Genomic DNA, 17,550 nt, shown 5'->3' on the forward strand with positions numbered 1-17,550 from the left:
ATGTCTGCTGAATGGTCATCACAACGAGCACATCTTGATCAAATCTTTGCTCTTGACCCCTTAAGTGAGGACAACACTGCCAGCGATGATGCAAAAAGACACTCCAGGCGAAAACTGGGGTCAAATCGGCGCAACAAAATACGCCAGGTAAGCATTTTTGCTACTGAAACATCCAGTGACTTAAAAGAGGAACAAAAGTATGATAGTCAACCTGAAGAAATGAAAGCTGTGGCTGAGACTGATAATTCAGAATTCAAAGGAATTGACCATTTAGATACATATCGAGGCGAAGGTATGACTTATCCAGCCTTCGGTAATGCAAACGAACAACTTTCTGTTTTTTTTCCTTCAAATACACATTCAAACACAACTGAACCGGAGGCGGTTACTGAAAAATCAAATCTGTCCGTCCTAAACGAAGACAACGTGACTGTAAGGCCCACGCCAAACAAGAGAAAACTGGGTTCGAGTCGACGGAACAAAAGGACACTAGCAAAGGAATTCACTGCTGAGCTGGGCAATGAATCCGCCGATGATACTGCAAGAAATGATGTAGTTGCAGACAATCTTCCTGAGGACATTTTTACAAGAGAAATGGCTGAGATCCGAAATCCCCCCAATTTTGAGCAAAATGACGATGCAAACATTAAAGGTGAGACGATGGTTTTATTACCACAAGAGGTAATGCAGAACCAAAGTGAGCAATTTTGCAATCCTGAAGACATGAGTGTGCTCAGTCAACGTTACAGTAAAAATGCCAACTGTGAAGACGAAGCACGTGGGGTACAGGTCAGTCAAGTGGATCATATTGATTACTCTGCAGTTGACGAACAATGTTCTTCTGGAATCCTACATTTGGAAGCTTGTGAATCTGATGTGGGTTTAATGATGAGAGAAACGCTGTCAATGAGACTGGAACACGATGACAAAGAAGAACACATAACACCGTTATTCAAAACCACAGAGCAAATGGACATTGAAGTTGTCAAAAGCAAAGTTCTTCTAGCTGAACATATGGTTCTCCCTGATTTAAACAAAAATGTTGCTGATTTTAAAGCAGAAGACTCAGACGTGTACCAACAAATTACAAATAATTGCCTTTCTTCAAGCCTGGATTTACAGGTTTTTGAAGAAATCACTGAGGCGGTATCTTCAAATGAACTTCTGGGGAAGAACATTGCCCACGAAAGAGCCATTGAAGAAATAAGGGAACATTCTGAACCGGCAGGATTGTCTAAAGTGTCTCTGAGTCCAAATGAGAAAAGAAAGATGGGCTCCTCTCAGAAATCTCTGAACTCCCAGCGAGATTCCGAAACGATCGGAAAACAAAAAGTTTCATCAAATGTACAAACAGTCCCACAGACTGAAGTTTCACAAAATCGAGAGCAGGAAGTCAACAAGGCCGACATAAATCTCCACAACAATACCGAAGAACGCAACGTTACTCCAGCCACCGATGACGCCATCACTGTCCGTTCGGAGCAGGTGGCCTCCGTTGATGCAAAAGATGCTAATCTCTTTACTTCCCAGGTTGCTAATGTGAGTGGAAGTGACAGAGACGAGGTGGCTTACGTGGAGATATTTGATCAAGATCATGTTCCAGTTACTGTGGACACCGAAAGTAAGAAAAAGCAGCAGGTGTTCTCGAATAAAGGCTGTATAGACAGCAGGGCCATGCAGCAAGATGATTTAGAACTTGTACCTTCTGATGAGCACAGTAATGGGCCATTAAATATGAAAGGGATCTGGACTGAAAGTGAGCAAGGTTCTGAAAATAACTTAAATAAAAAGAGAAACATAGGGACAACTCTGGAAACCAACTCAAAGGTGGACCCGGAGTTCAAGTCTAATTTGAGTGATGAGGTACAGGTCCCTACCCAAGATGTCAAGACCGAGCTTGTTGATCAACGAGAAGATACAAAATGGAAGTCTGAAAGTCTGGGCTCTGAACCAAACTACAGCAAAAACCCGCCAATTGCCAAAGGGGAAGAAAATCTAACCTCAGAGAATCGTTCTGTTGGAAGTCAGGCCCGATCTGCCTCAGTAACAACTGATTCGATCACAGAATTGGAGGTGGGAGGAAGAAGGCGGAAACTGGGATCTCACCGGAAGTCCAGACTTCAACAAAATGACTTAGTTCAACATGAAGAAGATAAGATCGTGCAAAAAACGCCCGACCGCACTTTGAAAACAACAACAAGCAAACGGGCAGATGCCAACGTTCGATACCCTGCAGAATCTCAGGTAAAACTTTCATTTTCATGTTGAAACTGTAAGGATCAAGTCACATGTAAACGCGCCACAACTTTCACGCATGCGCGCAAGAGGACACGTGTCGTCACACGCAGTGTACTCATGTCCGAGGAAGTACTCATGGTTGTAAACAGTGGAGCGCAGACCCCCCCCCCACCCCCAACCCCAAAAATCGATTACCGTATTTTCCGCACTATAAGGCGCACCGGGTTATAGGGCGCACCCTCAAAAATAGTTTTTGTTCCTATATTTTCCATACATAAGGCGCACCGGATTATAAGGCGCTACAATGGGAACGTCCACAAAACAGTCAGATAGTTCAGTCAAACTTATTACCCCCTTAACATTCCAATGCTTGCAAAAAAGCAAATAAGTGTCTCAGACATGTACGGGAACAGTGTCTGTACGATGTCACCAATCATTCAAATGCATCGTTCCATCATTCGGAAGGTTAAAGTCTTGGGATTCAAGAAATGCCAAACATTTCTTAGTTTCCATTTTATTTTTTGCTGGCAACTGTGTGGACAGCAAAGTAAGAATTTTGTTGTGCAGGGAAACGGGGTTCTTTACTGTGCATATGACAATAAACACTTTGAATTGAATTTAGTTAAAAAATAGACTCATCACAGAAACATCAAGATCGTTCTAAAACAAGATACCGGGAAAATATAAAGCCGCATAGCTCACCTAAGTTCTCTTGCAGCCATCACGTTCAATAATGATACGTAACCATGGTCTTCTTACAACCGTGAGTGTGGTAAATCCAGGAGAGTAAAATATTTACAAATACAGAATAGTAAAAAATGGTTTCTCTATGCCGTAGTGCAACCCAACGTGTGATTCACATTCATCTTTTTCGGCCAATTGCAGGCTTTGTTTCGCCCCTTTAGCCTATGCGAGCGTGTAAATGATAAAAAGGATCTGCCCCCTTTACCTCCAAATAACTTAAGCCAATAGTGATCGATTCAAATGATGATTGACACATTGGTTAGGAAATGAAACGCCGGTATATAAATCCCAGTATACACCGCGGACTACTTCGCCTTCGGGGGAAAATCTAATCGGCGGCTGCTTGCATTAGTTGCAAGACTTTGCGACTTAATATTGATCCATACATAAGGCGCATGGTCAGCTTTTGAAAAAAAATAAAGGCTTTTAGGTGCGCCTTATAGTGCGGAAAATACGGTAAATCTAAAACCTTACTTTCCCCCATTGATTACAGACGCTCCCCTACTTACGACCATTCGACTTACGGAAAACGGTAGATACCAACATTTTTTGTGGGGGATGTCGAAAAATATCCGTTGCTGTAAGTTTTATTTTATATTCTGTGCACCTTTTTCCGAGTAGAGGACAGTACTGTAGTGCTTCTTTCCGCCTCTACCGGAGTGTGTGGTGGCGCTGTGAGAGGTCAACCAGCATCCACCCGGAAGAAAAAGCTTCATCTTCCTAGTTCGTGTGTAAACTAAGAACTTTGACTATTTATTATTTAATATCGCGTGCATCCATATACTATGGTGGTGTAAAGAAGAGGTGAGCTGTTTCTTTTGAAATTAAAGTGGAACAAGAAAGCTTGATGCGGTTGATTTAATGTCGGAATGCTTTTTTTTGGTCACTTTTTACCACGGAGGAGGAAGTCGTCTAACACTTAACTTTATCTTTATAGCGCATATTTTTTTATGAAATGTTTATTTTTGAGTACAAAACAATACAGGTTACTTTTACAAGCCTCAAACATACTTATACAAACCTTAAACATACAAAATATAGCACTGAAGCAATTTATGAACAAATTCAACTTACAAATGATCGTCCGGAACATATCTCGTTTGTAAGTAGGGCAGCGTCTGTACTCTCTAATATTAACTACCACTAGAAGACACGAATCGCTTTAAGAATGAACTCGGGCATCATGTTGTAAAACAGCGATGCAATGTCGGCTATTCTGTGAGTTCCAAAATAAACAAGTGTTCATCTACCATGAATGTGTGAATTCATGGCGTTTTCAGCCGCCGTGGTTGTTGATTTCTCCCATTCCTCCCACCTATTTCCAGGCAGAATAGTGCTGCTGGCGCATATGATAACGTGCACCTTGACCGTTTAGACAGCAGTCACATTGCAAAAAATCGGTTACGTGTAGGATTCAGGACTACATATGAAAGGGGCTTGTGTATAGTGAGAAAAAAGCAGATTGGTCTTATTCGGACAGACTTTAACAGATCGGATAAATGTCGAATTTGTGCAAAAAACCCGCTTTCCCTGCAGTGTGAACCTAGCCTTAGTGTTCAACAGTACCATTTTACTACTGATTTTTTTTTTTTGCCCGGCCTTTTTGAGGTTTTTGGGTACCCGGACAGCAAGATCATGTCAGCTGCATGTTAATATAGTCTGTGTGATTTTTGCATATTTAAACCTTGTTTTTTTTTCTTATATATAGATAATGAAGTTTTTTTTCCCACTAGGAGGCGTTAAATAATAAACATCGTTCCTTTAAAAACAGTAGCTCTAGTAATGCAATCCAACCTACTTGTGATACTTCCATTTTTAAAAATAATTTATTCCTTCAGATCAACATCGAAGATCCCAAAATATCGTTCGACATTTCAAAGTCTGCAAGGTAGGAAAGAGTCTTACCTATAAAGTACATCTTTGTTTGTTTCCACCTCCCCACCAATACTTGGTATTAAACATTAGTAATAAAATAGTATTTTGCTTTGGATTTATCACAGGGGCAAGACATCCGAGGAATTGACGCCATCCCAAGTTCAAGCTACTTTTGGTATTAACACGCAATATCGGCTCAGGCATTGCAATGAGGGAACTGTCCTATCAGTTTTTTTTTTCAGTAACTAATTTTTTTTTTATCATGTCAGCTTCGAAATAGTGACTACCATTTAGTTAGATAGCGTGTACAAATAGTGTTTACGAATGTACCAAAGGGACATGAAATGAGGGCTGCGTCGCGGAAAATGTGAATCTGATATTTAAAAACGCCAGCGCTTGTTGTCATTCAGTCATTGCTGAATGCAGTAGTTGGGTCATTCACGAACAAAACATCTCTATGAGCCGACTCTTGGATGTGAACGAAGAGAGCTGGTGTTCTGTCCAACCGTCTTACCATAGGCTAATCTGAAAGAGAATATTCTATTCTTATCAAGTAGAACTATATTTAATATATATACCGGAGCCATATCCTCGTAGTGCAGGGGTCAGGAACCCTTTTGACCCAAAGAGCCATAAAAACAAAAAATGTTTGAAAAAGAAATTGAGAGAGCCACATCATATATTTTCAGACAAAATTATAAAACACTGCCAAACACGCTCTCTAGACAAAAGCTAATTCTTCAGCACATTTTATTTCACTGTGTGTCATTTGATGATTTAATCAAATGTATGAAATGATGATAATGCCAAATCCTGTGTCCCAAATCAATGTAAATGTGCCATTTACAATGTGTCTTCCACCTTCAGTTAAGAGTGTTGAGGCAATTTTTTCCATGAAATTTGTCCTTAACAACGGTTTCAAAACAATGTGCATGCAAAGTTCTTTTGTAAAAATGTCACAAATTACTGCAAACGATAAGCATATCGTCATATTCACTTTCCGTGTAGACTGCACTGAGCGAGAGAGAGAAGGAAGTGCCTTGCGCTGTGTGCAGGGATCCGCCCACCTGTACTGCTCACCCAATCAAAGTCGTTTGCCAGCGTTTTTATTCATCAGTTTAAATGGTTTCTTATCGAACTTCTGCATTAAGTTGCTTCGGCTTTATATGGACCAAAATTGGGATGAAAACACTTGACTTTGGAATGCCACAAAGAGATGTGCAATAGTTACATTTTATTTCGGAGCCATACGTACTCATGAAAAGAGCCATATATGGCTCCCGAGCCATAGGTTCCCTACCCCTGCCCTAGTGGGAGGTGGCTAGAGTCAAGAACACATTCACACAAGAACACATTCACATTTCTGACTGACACAGAGAAGGGGATTCCCAGCTCAAACCAACTGATGTGTTGGGAGTCATTAGGTGACCACACCCCGCAAATCCAACCCTTAATGCTGAGCGCCAAGCAGGGAGGCAATGCGTATCAATGTTTTAAGTCTTAAGTATGACCCAGCCGAGGCTTGAACCATCAACCTCCCAGTCTCGGGGCGGGCGCCCTACCCCGAAGGCCACCGAGCAAGTAGAACTACCAACATTTAATATCTGAATTATTGCAAACAGAACTTTTACTCATGACCTATAACGAAAGTTGGCATGTATACTTAGAGTGTGATTACCTTAGTCAACGAACACCATACTAAAAAACTACGTCGGAAAACTGTATTTCAGTGAAAAAGTCCAATAAGACTAAATCAAAACAAGAATTGTACGTACAATGGGACCTCTACTTATGAATTTAATTTGATCTGGGAGTAGCTTCGGAACCTGAAAACTTTAAGTAGAGACGCATTTTGTATGCAAGTGTGCTGATCCGTTCCAAGTCCAGCAAAAGTACAGTATATTTTTCTTAACAAAGCTTTAAAAGCTTAAGAACATGAAACAAATACATGTTAGAATTAGATTACTGCACATAATGTTAAAAAAATAAAGGAAATGATAAAAATATTACTTTTTATTCTTCGTGTTTCTTGAAAAACCGATCCAATGATGTCTGCTTTTGACATAAATACACGGCAGTCATAGCGTTAGCTCGACCTGTCAACACTTCTTCCGGGTGATTCCGTTCCATTGTATTTTTGACTTTGAAACTACTGGGACTTATCGTAACTAGAGGAAATATTTTTTCCGTTCAGGTTCTTCGTAACCTGAAACTTATGTATGCAGAAACATTCGTAAGTAGATGTACCTCTGTACTCTCCGTAGGAAATTGCTATCGGTCTTGTGCGCATGTGCACTAGGCGTTGGTAGGATTTTGCATTGGGTAGGAAGGAATTTCAGAACACCGGTGTTGTGCCAAAAAATGCCCCCCCGCATGAAATGTCCCCCCTCGCGCAAATATTACTAAAATAACATTGCATTTCAGCATGGAGATAGTTCTCCTTGTATGGTTGGATCCCCTAACCACACAGGTTGTAGGGGCACCATTTTCTGTGGTGTGTCTTAACATGGCAGAGCCTGGCCAACATATGTTTCCACCCGGTCTAAAACCGGGGACCTTTTGTGTCTTGGACAAATGTAAATATTTTCAACTTGCTCTATAGAGATTTCTACAAGGTATACAAGCTCGAAATGCTCTGTGCTATACTGTTCCATTTCCCCCAAAATTAGAGGGGAACTCATTCTGCTGACAGTTGCTTGAGTGGAGACATTTCATGCAATGGAGACATTTTTCGGCACACCACCCGCTCCCCACCAATCAACAGCTGCTTTCTCACAAGACACCTTTTTTCTCACGATTGCTCTTCATGTTTATCTGTGACGGCCTTAATCAAAAGGAATCTCAAAGGGCTGCACAGACCACACATGATTGTATACCACAGACTATTATTACACCATCCCCTGATCTAAAACCTACATTAGGGCAAGGACAAACTCAAAACCTCAGCATGAGTAAAATGAAAAAAAAAAAAAAAAAAAAAAAACAACTACTGCTCCAAAAATTTCTAATTTTATGACATATAACTTTCTTTTAAGTAACAGAAGTTCTTCCCCTGGTTAATGCATTTTTGGGGGATTCAGTTTTTTTAAATTCTAAATTTGTTGAGCATAAATGTTCAGAATTGTTTTGTATTTTCTTTTTCTGGGTTTTAGATTTATATTTATATTTTATAAATATTTTGTGTGTTTTTCAGAGTTGATGTTTTTCGATTAAAATGTACATTTTATGTATTTTTCCTTTGGTATGTTTTTCCTTTCCATTCAATTTTCTGCACTCACTTTACATTGTTTACTGCTGATTGTTGTTTTATGATATTGTTTACTGTTTATATTTGTTACAATAAATATTACAAGGTCCTATAACACAACTACCTGTCTGCTCAGAAGTTTTCCAAATGTATGACGTATAACAACTTTTTTTAAAGTATCAAGAATATTTACTCTCCCTGGCAACTAATAAGAACATTGAATACCACTTTATATTGACAGGCCAATGGTCCGACTCGAAAGCAAAGCGCTTTAACGTGGTCATGATCGGAGACAGCAATGTAGGCAAGACTTCCTTCATGAAACGAGCACAAAACGACAAATTCTTTCCGGATTTGCCTGCCTCTGCCGGTAGTAGACACATTGTTCACCTCACAAATATGAGAAATGTCAACTAAAATAACGCCACTGTTTGAAGGTCTCGATACGTGCTTTCGGACGTTGGTCGTGGACGGAAGAACGGTAGCGCTCCAGCTGTGGGATACGGCAGGGCAAGAAAGGTAAGACATTGCTATACTCCAGAGGCGTGTTCAGGAGAGTGAGTGATTGCTATCGCGAGCTATCGCTAGCTTCTGAACGGACAGTGATTATTGAGCGCTCGCGTGCCCGAGTAATCACGGGAGAAAGACCGCTTACTTTGATTTCCAACATGGCGTCGACAGTGCAGAAGATGGAGGATCTCACCCTGACGAGTGCTGTTGGCGATGTAATATATCGTCTTACATTGCCTGGTAATGTTTGTGAACAATGCAAGACAGGTATGACCCTTCCACTGCGTTTAGGATAACCTTAACTGTGTCAATATGCGAACTGTCGCTCATATCAGCCAACTCGCTCAAAGCAAGCTGTAGAACGAAATCCATTGTACTGTCGTCGGCCATTTTGGATCAGTAAGGCAATCACAGTGAGCGATTACAAAACGTTCAGCAGTGCGCGGCAAGCGATTATCAAGAGACTACATGTCTGATCACTCTCCTGAACACGCCTCTGATCTTTCCCTTTTAAGTCTGTGTTTATCCGGCTAATCTGTCTGTAAACAATGCTCCCTACGTTGTTATTAATGACAAAGACAACTCTAATTCCATTTGTTGTAACTCTCAACTGTGACCTGTGGCCCAGAGTCAAACTGCAGCCTCTGTGTCACCAGATAGCTACCCCGAAAGGCTGGTTAGCCCGCAAACCGGTTCTGAAAATAGCTCACCAGCAGTGGTGGGTAGAGCAGCCAAACATTTTACTCAAGTAGAAGTACTGTTACCTTAGTAAAATTTTAGTAGAAGTAAAAGGAGTCATCCAACTACTTACTTGAGTAAAAGTAAAAAAGTACAAAAAAATTCCTCAAGTACTGTAGCAACGTTGTATGGATTTTTCTTAAAAACAACCAATCCGATCAGGAAATTATCAAAGAGCATCCAATCAACAATAAAATACATTTAATTGAAAAGAAGATTACAATAATCAGTGTAAGTTGAAGTGTTTTAAGAAAAACTAAACTAAAAATAATGTATTTATTCGATTTGTACTAAGCACTTAGCCCCAATGCTTATCTTAACAGGCTCTTCAAGCAGGACAAGCTAGCCCATGAACTCGAAACAAAGGAGACATAGCATATTGTAGTTGTAGTGTTTTGCACCCTTATTAAGGGGAATATGTTTTTGAGGTGAGGGCAGGGGTGCTCTTCCTTTTCTAGTCAGTATTGCTAAGCGACATTTTCCATCTATTACTTCCGTAAACAACATTTCCCCCGCTGAAATTGAATATGGTCACGTGACGAGGCTGCTACATTTGATTGGTTAAACATGGCAGAGCCTGCCAGATAAATGCGCCTTAGCGGAGACAGACACGAGCGTACTCACGTGGAGGGGATTTATCAGGTAACGAAGTAACGACTTCACTGTTGCCTAATGTAGCAGGGCAAAAGTACAGTTATTTTATTCACAAATTTACTCAAGTAAAAATATAGGGATTTCAAAATACTAGAATTACAAAATTTCCCAAGACTTCCTCAAGTAAATGTAACTGAGTAAATGTTCTGTTACTACCCACCTCTGCTCACCAGTGATGGGTCATTGTGATTTCTAGGACTTATAGTTCTAACCGGCGTGACAAATTATTCACATACACAATCTTTGTTTTTAAATCAGGGGTGGGCAAACTACAGCCTCTGGGTCACACACAGGCTTTTGAAACTGGCCTGCTGAACGAAAAAAAGGAAAACACAGAAAGAAGGAAAAGGAGTGAATGAAAAGGGAAAAAGAAGAAAGGCGGGATAGCCTAAAGGAAATTATATATAAAAGAATAAAGGAAAGAAAAGAGAAAGTAGAAGGGAAGTAAAGAGGTATAAAGAAGAAAAGAAAACATAAAATGAAGAGGAAAAAAAAGACCGGTTTGGTTTTTCTGGAGTCGCAAGTTGGAGGACAATGTTCAGTTATGTCAAATAAATACAAAGTTCTTGCCAAAATGTATGTTGTACATAGTTTTATTTTTGACAATTATTTAATCAATATTATTTTTATTTTAATTAATGACATTTTTTTTACCACTAAGATTCACCAAAATATACAGTATCCATTTAAGTGCAGCCCTAGCAGATTATGAATTATATTATTACTGATTGACTTTATTTTCATATTTATTCTTAATGTTTTGTTTGAATACATTTTGTATGGGGATTTAAAAAAAAAAAAAACGTATTTGAGAACAGTGGAACGTTTTTATTAGAACTTTTTTGAGGAAAACCTGATTTGGCCCAATCTCACAGTTGACCGGGGACCCCTGGTTTAGAAGAAAAGCAATTGGAATTTCCATTCACGACCTTTGTTTTTCCCCATTCTTCCAAGATTCCGCAGTATCACTACTCAGGTGTTCCATCGAGCTCACGCATTTCTCCTGATGTACGACATCACTTCCTCTCCAAGCTTCACTGCAGTTCACTATTGGGCAAAATGCATACAGGTGAGCAGTGCAATCGATCTATGGCTAATACTCGCCCGCTTGACACACTCGGACAAACATTCAACGTTTTGTCAAGAGTGCGATGGCAAGTGTCCCAGGAAAAGACATTTCACTTTTTGGGCCCAGAAAGATCACATTTTATCTCAGTCACCAAAAGGGGCTGAACGGTGCATTAGAGGGTTATATTAACGATTTCATTGTTGAGAAGGTTGCTGAAAAGCTTTAGTTAGTCTAAATCTAAGCTGCATATTTTCCTAGGGCAAACCTTTTTACCATCTGTAGGCTATCAGTAGTGCCCCTCCGTCAGTTTGGTGCTCCCGATTTTTTGTTGAATCGTTCAGCGTAACATTGTCAACATTTGTTACCTTAGATATTTACAGGTAAGTTAAAGAAGCTAAGCTCCAAAAGTTAACGCTACTATGACTAGAGCCTATTGCACAACAGCTAACAATCACGTATGATTACCAAAGTACAAAAACTAGCACATAACAGACCACTGAACTCCCAGTAAACTATGTGACATGATTTACAACGCAGAGAGCTAATGTTAGCTAGCGTTAGCCTACTCTTATAGATATTAACATTATAAATAACCTTATATTTTTCTCTAGTTAAGTGATTATATGTTGTCTTAACTATTTTGTTGACTTACCTTAGAACAAATGTAGACTTCCCTATTAGCGCTATCCACGTTGAGTTGGCGCTGTGGTCAACCACATAACTTTATCCAACTTGCAGAAAAAAGGGTAAAGAAAATACACCACATCGCTGAGCCTCCAAGGGACACTTTCTATCAGATTCACAGTCTGACCATTCTAGTTTAAAATGTACGAAAAAAACACAAAAAAATGAATGGACTGGAATTCATTTCAATGGACATGGGAGCAAAGGTTGGCTCTGTGATTGGCTCATAGCGTTTGAGGACAGGGCTTAACCACCAGTCAGTTGAGACGACGCACGTTTCCGTTTTAAAACCAAAACTCTGGCTAAATTGTTTTCAGGAAGGGGCCATGGAAAATGTGCCCATATTACTGCTCGGAAACAAAAGCGATCAGACCGAGCGCCAGGTCACAACTGAAGAGGGTCAAAAACTTGCAAAGGTGCTGGATTATCTGTGTTTTTGCCTCCACAAATATATTTTCCAACTGTACCTTTATCTTTTAACAGACGTTGGACGTGGATTTCATGGAGTGCAGCGCCGTCTCCGGCGACAACCTGATTCAGTCTTTGGAAGCGGTTGCCAGGTAATTATCTTCCATTCTGTTGCGGACATATTAAGTACAGTATGTCTTGATATTCACCATTTGCGTCACGGTGCCGCCAGACTGTTGAGTCATAAAGATGACAGAAGAGATGAAACGTTGCTGTTACGTAAAGAAGCTCCAAAGAAGAAAACAGGCTGTTGCTGAATAGGGAAGTGCTTTGTTTTGATTGTGTGCATTTGATGGATGATTGGTCGCAGTTGCATAAAACATAAAAAGATTGTTTTCTGTGTCACTGAAAATATGGAATATAGTAAGCATTTTTTGACTTGCAAATCTGTAAAGAAAATACTTTCAAGAAACTTGCATGTTAACAGTTCAAACATCTTCCGGTGTAACTGGAAAAAATAGTTATTGCACTTTTAGCATTGATTTGTATAGCCCTTAGTCACAAGAAGTCTCAAAGACTACAGAATATTACTACATCATCCCCTGATCTAAAACCTTATAGGAGGGCAAGGAAAAAATCAAAACCTCAGCAAAGAAAATGAAGGAATCTTGAAGGGACTGCACGTGAGGTCATCCCCCTTCCAGGATTACCAGGCTGCAATGGATGTTGCAATAACAAATAATACACATATATTATTAACATGAAATTTAGGTCATTCATAAGCTATAGAATAGAAGTGTGTTTTAAGCCTAGCTTTAAACAGTGCCACTGAGGTTGCAGATAAAATCTCAGCAAGCACAGCACCGTGGCATGAATATAATCACAACTAAATAAAAATGTTTCTAAACTAAGATATTCTACAATCATGACTTAAAATGAGCATTGAATTATATCTTCATTAAAAAAGGTTACATTCCAAAAAAGTAGCCTTATTTAAAAACCTTTATTTTATTGCTGATACATCTATTGGCTAGCTAGCTGTAGCCACAGGACAAAAGTGATATGTTGCCATTACATAAATGAATTATGAAGGAAAAATACAGTGAACTCAGGTTATTTCTTAAAAATATTAAATTTAGAAATATATTAATGGTTTAGTTTTTAAACTTTTTTTGTTAATTAGAACTGCGTACTTTTTGCAAATTTTGAAATGAAAAAAAGTAACTTAAATGATAAGTTTCCATTAGATTAATTGAATGTTAGGAAAGATGTGTTAGAATTTAAAGCTACTGTATTTCTTTCAATATAGTAGTCAGTAATGCGGAAGCAAGGGAATTTTATATACGTTTTTTTTGTTAATTTGTTATAAAATATATATATATTTTCCAAACATATTTCAATGTCTTAACTATATTTACAAACTTATTGTACAATATATTTCCCAGTGATTTAGGATCTAGTATTAGTACAGACACATGTCACTGCGGAGGTCCGGCTCACCTCTCTGAAGAGTAGGATTTATGCGGAAAATAACGGCGACCAGATGATAAAGTTGCTGTATCTGAGTCAGGAAGCTTCTCCTGCTACAGGTAAACATGGAGACCAGTTTCATGTGGCAGAGAAAACCCCTACCTAAAGTAAAACCAGCCTGGGGATGGATGGGCACCAAGATCTACCACAAGAAGTGATGCCCCCACGATGCAGGTAGTTAAGGGATCCGTGAACCATGATGTTTGAAAGTACTTGCATATGAGTATTCAAATACCTTAAATGGGCAATGTGTAATATTTAGTGCCATTATAGTGGTACAAAATAACTTTCGTCCAATTCATTTTTTTAAATTTGAATACTAGTTAAAAATACATGAACTATCAAATCAATGTCATTTTTTATAAAAAATTATAGGTGGAGAAATTTGTATTTTTTACAACATGGTATCCCTACTTACATCGGCGCCACGTTGGTCTGGCATCTTGGCCAACAAAGTGTCATCTAGTGGTTAAATCAACACTTCCCCCAAATTTTCAGTTACATGTTTCTGAAGGTTGCAAGATGATAATCATATGTTTATAAACTGTTTAATAGAATTGTGACCAATAATGTGCTGTTCTGCTATAATAAGAAGTCTAACGACAAAACATATAAAGCTTACTGTAAAAATATTATTTGTCTCTCAATCTACTTTTTAACAAAACTCCAGACGATTTATAATTTTCAGAATTCTTTGCTATTGTTCTCAGTGCGGACAAAATGTCCCTTGCAGGAACGGAAAGCATGACAACAATGCGATTGCCTCATCGCTTTAGTCACAGGCACATGTTGACACTACCTCTTATAACAGATTGAGATTTTCCTCCGCTTGTTCCTGGTCTTGGCTTCCTGCTCCCCTACTTGAAAATGGATCTCGTCTATGAGCGTGTCCTTGTAGTTTGCTACTCCCGATCCTGAGCGAGTTGGCGCGCCTTTCTTTCTTGGTGGCGTGATACTTCTGAACGGCGCGCGTGATCTCGACGGGTGTCCACTGTTGGCGGGCGAGGGCGTCCTCCACCGTGAAAATTCCGTCTCTGGTGCGCCGGACCGCTTTGCAGACGGCAGTGCTGCGCAGTTCCAACCCGATCTCGTGCACCACTTTGCGCAGGTATTTCTGCGTCTCCTTCATGCACTGAACCTCTAAAAAGGACGGATGAGTACTGTGAATTCCGAACTACAAACTCCTTATCACTTTTTTTGTCCTCCGAGAGGCGGAATCCAAAAGTTTGGTTAAAACAGATTGGTAAGGCATACGATGGGGATAATGCTATGTGATTTCTGCCAAGTGCTCGGAATGTCAAAGCGAAGAAATTTGAAGAAGCACAGAAAGTCCTTGTCTCCCAATTAGTTAGACGCACGAGGGGATAAACGAGATTCCCACTTACTGTATAGAGTAAGATCGCAATCTTGGCAGAATCAGCGGGGAACACTCTGAGGAAAGTTGTGCTGTTATTTGGGGACTTGTTTGAAATTGTCAGTATTAGTTTAATTGGTATTAACATATACGCCAAAGTGCAACAAAAACACATTTAAAACAACCATCAACGTACTGTAGTGACTAAAATTCAGAAGCCCATACAATCACAACAGCCTGTATTGTACTGTTGCTGTGCCATGCGACTGATCTTAAGCTCTCCCATCCCTTGTGCACATGAGAAAGTTATAGACCAGGGGTCGGGAACCTATGGCTCGCGAGCCATATATGGCTCTTTCTACGAGTATCTGTGGCTCAGAGACAGATTTGATTGCATGCAAAATTTCTCCATCTTGTCCAAAACTTGATTTGTCTATCCTATTAAGTTACACGCAAAGCCAAACCGAAACTTACTGACAACTGATTACTTCGCAGTATATATATGGCACGTTTTTCACTACAATTTACAGTCAAGGTGTCACACAAAAAAATGGGGGAAAAAAAAACTCGTTTTAGCTGTACAACGCTAAAGAATCCTTTATATAAAAGTTCACTATGTAATCTGTGTTCAGTGTTCAGATACCTTATGATGAATCCACAGAACTGTAAATACGCCAAAACACCGGAAGAGAACTTAGTCATTTGATTGGGTGAGTGGGAGGGATGGGTGGAGCTATGCAAAAAGTACAAGCACTCCTTCAAACTCTCGCCAAAGGTAAGCACATAAGGCTCCCTATTCTCAGAATGTTGTGACGTTTTTACAAAATAAATGCTTGCATCTGGTTTTGAAACCAATATGTATGATAAAAAAGGGTCAAAAGGAGTGTAACCGATCTTGAGTCATTGCAAGAAAGAGACAAGTTTAAAGTGGTATGTTTGTTGATTTTGGGACAGGGGCTCTGGCATTATTCTCTTTTCATATTTTTTATCAAATCATCAAAAATAAATGTGCTGAAGACTAAGCTTTTGTCTGGGGCGCGGGTTTAGCAATTTAGTAAATTTGTCTCATAATATATGGTGTGGCTCTTTCCCAAAATAAAATTAATATTTTTTGCTTTTATGGCTCTTTGAGTCAAAAAGGTTCCCGACCCCTGTTATAGACCAACTGTCGACACGAAAACATAAAAATGTCATTACACATGCTGACAAGTTATTAAGGGGTGAAAAATAATTATTCAGGTTTCAGGGATCTGCCTGATAAGTAAGGGTTGGTGGATCAATCTAAATATCGACTTTGAACGAGTATTTGGATCAAATCAATACTATTTTTACGTTGTGTTTTAGAAATTGCACTTCATTGTCAAAATATTGTGCAAGTGAAGATATTTTAGTTGTTTTGTTGACATTATTAGAAGTATTTTTGTTAAATTGCTGTTTTTTTTTGTTTAACTGTTAAATTTTGCATTATATTTAATTTATATTTTTAATGCCCAAAATCTTGCTGTGCTGTGATTATTGCAACAATAATCTAACTCACAGGGGAAGGGCTCAGTTATTCAATAATCATTATATTCACAAGCAAATAGTATCTGTATTGGATTGATACTGCTCAGTATACAGGATACTGCTATCAGATTGGATGGAACCCAAAATTCCCAACCCCGTGATAACAGCCTAATAAAAGGTCAGCTTTTATCTGATAGCATTCCTGGATCTTTGACCGTCCTTGTTGGAATCAGTTCAATTCGCTCCATAATTCCTCTTTAGGAATAATTACTCGTCTGACGATTTTCAATATGACCGATAGCCTCTGACTTTTGATTGACACCACTCTCGGCCAATTGCAGGCTTTTCCCCCGCTGCGGCTTTAGCCTTTAAGGGGCCTGTTTTGACAAAATGGACATCGATTCCTTTAGCTTTCAATAATTTTATCCAGTAGTAACCGAATCAAATGATGATTGACACCTTAGTCATCCAATGAAATCTGAAATAAACAATATGCAGATATACACCGTGTATTCAAATTAGACCTGAAAAACAAACATGCCACTTCAGATTCATTCCGACACACCATTATTACGTGCGAGTAGGCACAACCATTGATCGACTTGAAAGAGAAGTCAAAGCTTTACAAATTCTTCATAGTGTTTTAAAAAATGGCCAAAATAAAAACACAGTTGCAAAGTTTTTAGTGCTGCAAGCTGATAGTCTCCAAAATGCCATTTTAAAAACACCTAGCCTTCCCAATAGAAAAAAAATGTAAAATACAATGTTTTTCAGATTAAGATCAAATTTGACAGTGTACCAGTTAAGGCTTCAAGCTATTGTCTCACCTGTTTACCAGCTAAAATGCCTATGCTACACTCAATTATAGGCATTGAAATGCAAATTTTGTAATACAGTGATGAAAAAAAGTATTTAAACACCCTGCTATTTTGCTATTTCTCTCATTTAGAAGCCATGGAGGGGTCTAACTTTTTCCATTTGCTCCAACAGTGG

The 17,550-nt window shown here is 39.1% G+C and overlaps 3 protein-coding genes across 4 annotated transcripts in view; 2 read left to right on the forward strand and 1 right to left on the reverse strand.

Annotated features, from left to right (window-relative positions):
• Positions 1 to 12,613, forward strand: rab44 (RAB44, member RAS oncogene family). The gene is made up of 9 exons (XM_088337337.1): positions 1 to 2,244; positions 4,821 to 4,870; positions 4,983 to 5,032; positions 8,346 to 8,474; positions 8,542 to 8,623; positions 10,961 to 11,075; positions 12,077 to 12,175; positions 12,243 to 12,319; positions 12,400 to 12,613. Exons 1-9 carry the CDS (start codon positions 1 to 3, stop codon positions 12,482 to 12,484), a joined length of 2,931 nt encoding a protein of 976 aa, XP_088193463.1. The 3' UTR covers positions 12,485 to 12,613.
• trub2 (TruB pseudouridine (psi) synthase family member 2) overlaps positions 12,482 to 17,550 on the reverse strand; it is a 14,795-nt gene continuing 9,726 nt past the window's right edge. The window contains exon 8 of the mRNA XM_088338176.1: positions 12,482 to 14,837. Coding sequence (XP_088194302.1) covers positions 14,500 to 14,837 — 338 coding nt within the window. The 3' untranslated portion in view covers positions 12,482 to 14,499. The remainder of the gene's footprint in view (positions 14,838 to 17,550) is intronic.
• Positions 14,482 to 17,550, forward strand: part of hdhd3 (haloacid dehalogenase-like hydrolase domain containing 3) — a 20,704-nt gene continuing 17,635 nt past the window's right edge. For both annotated transcript variants that reach the window (XM_088338179.1, XM_088338178.1), the window contains exon 1: positions 14,482 to 14,805. The gene's annotated coding sequence lies outside the window, so the exon portion shown is untranslated. The remainder of the gene's footprint in view (positions 14,806 to 17,550) is intronic.

Source organism: Urocampus carinirostris, chromosome 6 (assembly GCF_059441175.1).
Source record: "Urocampus carinirostris isolate Australia breed hairy pipefish chromosome 6, RoL_Ucar_1.0, whole genome shotgun sequence".
Lineage (NCBI taxonomy): Eukaryota > Metazoa > Chordata > Actinopteri > Syngnathiformes > Syngnathidae > Urocampus > Urocampus carinirostris.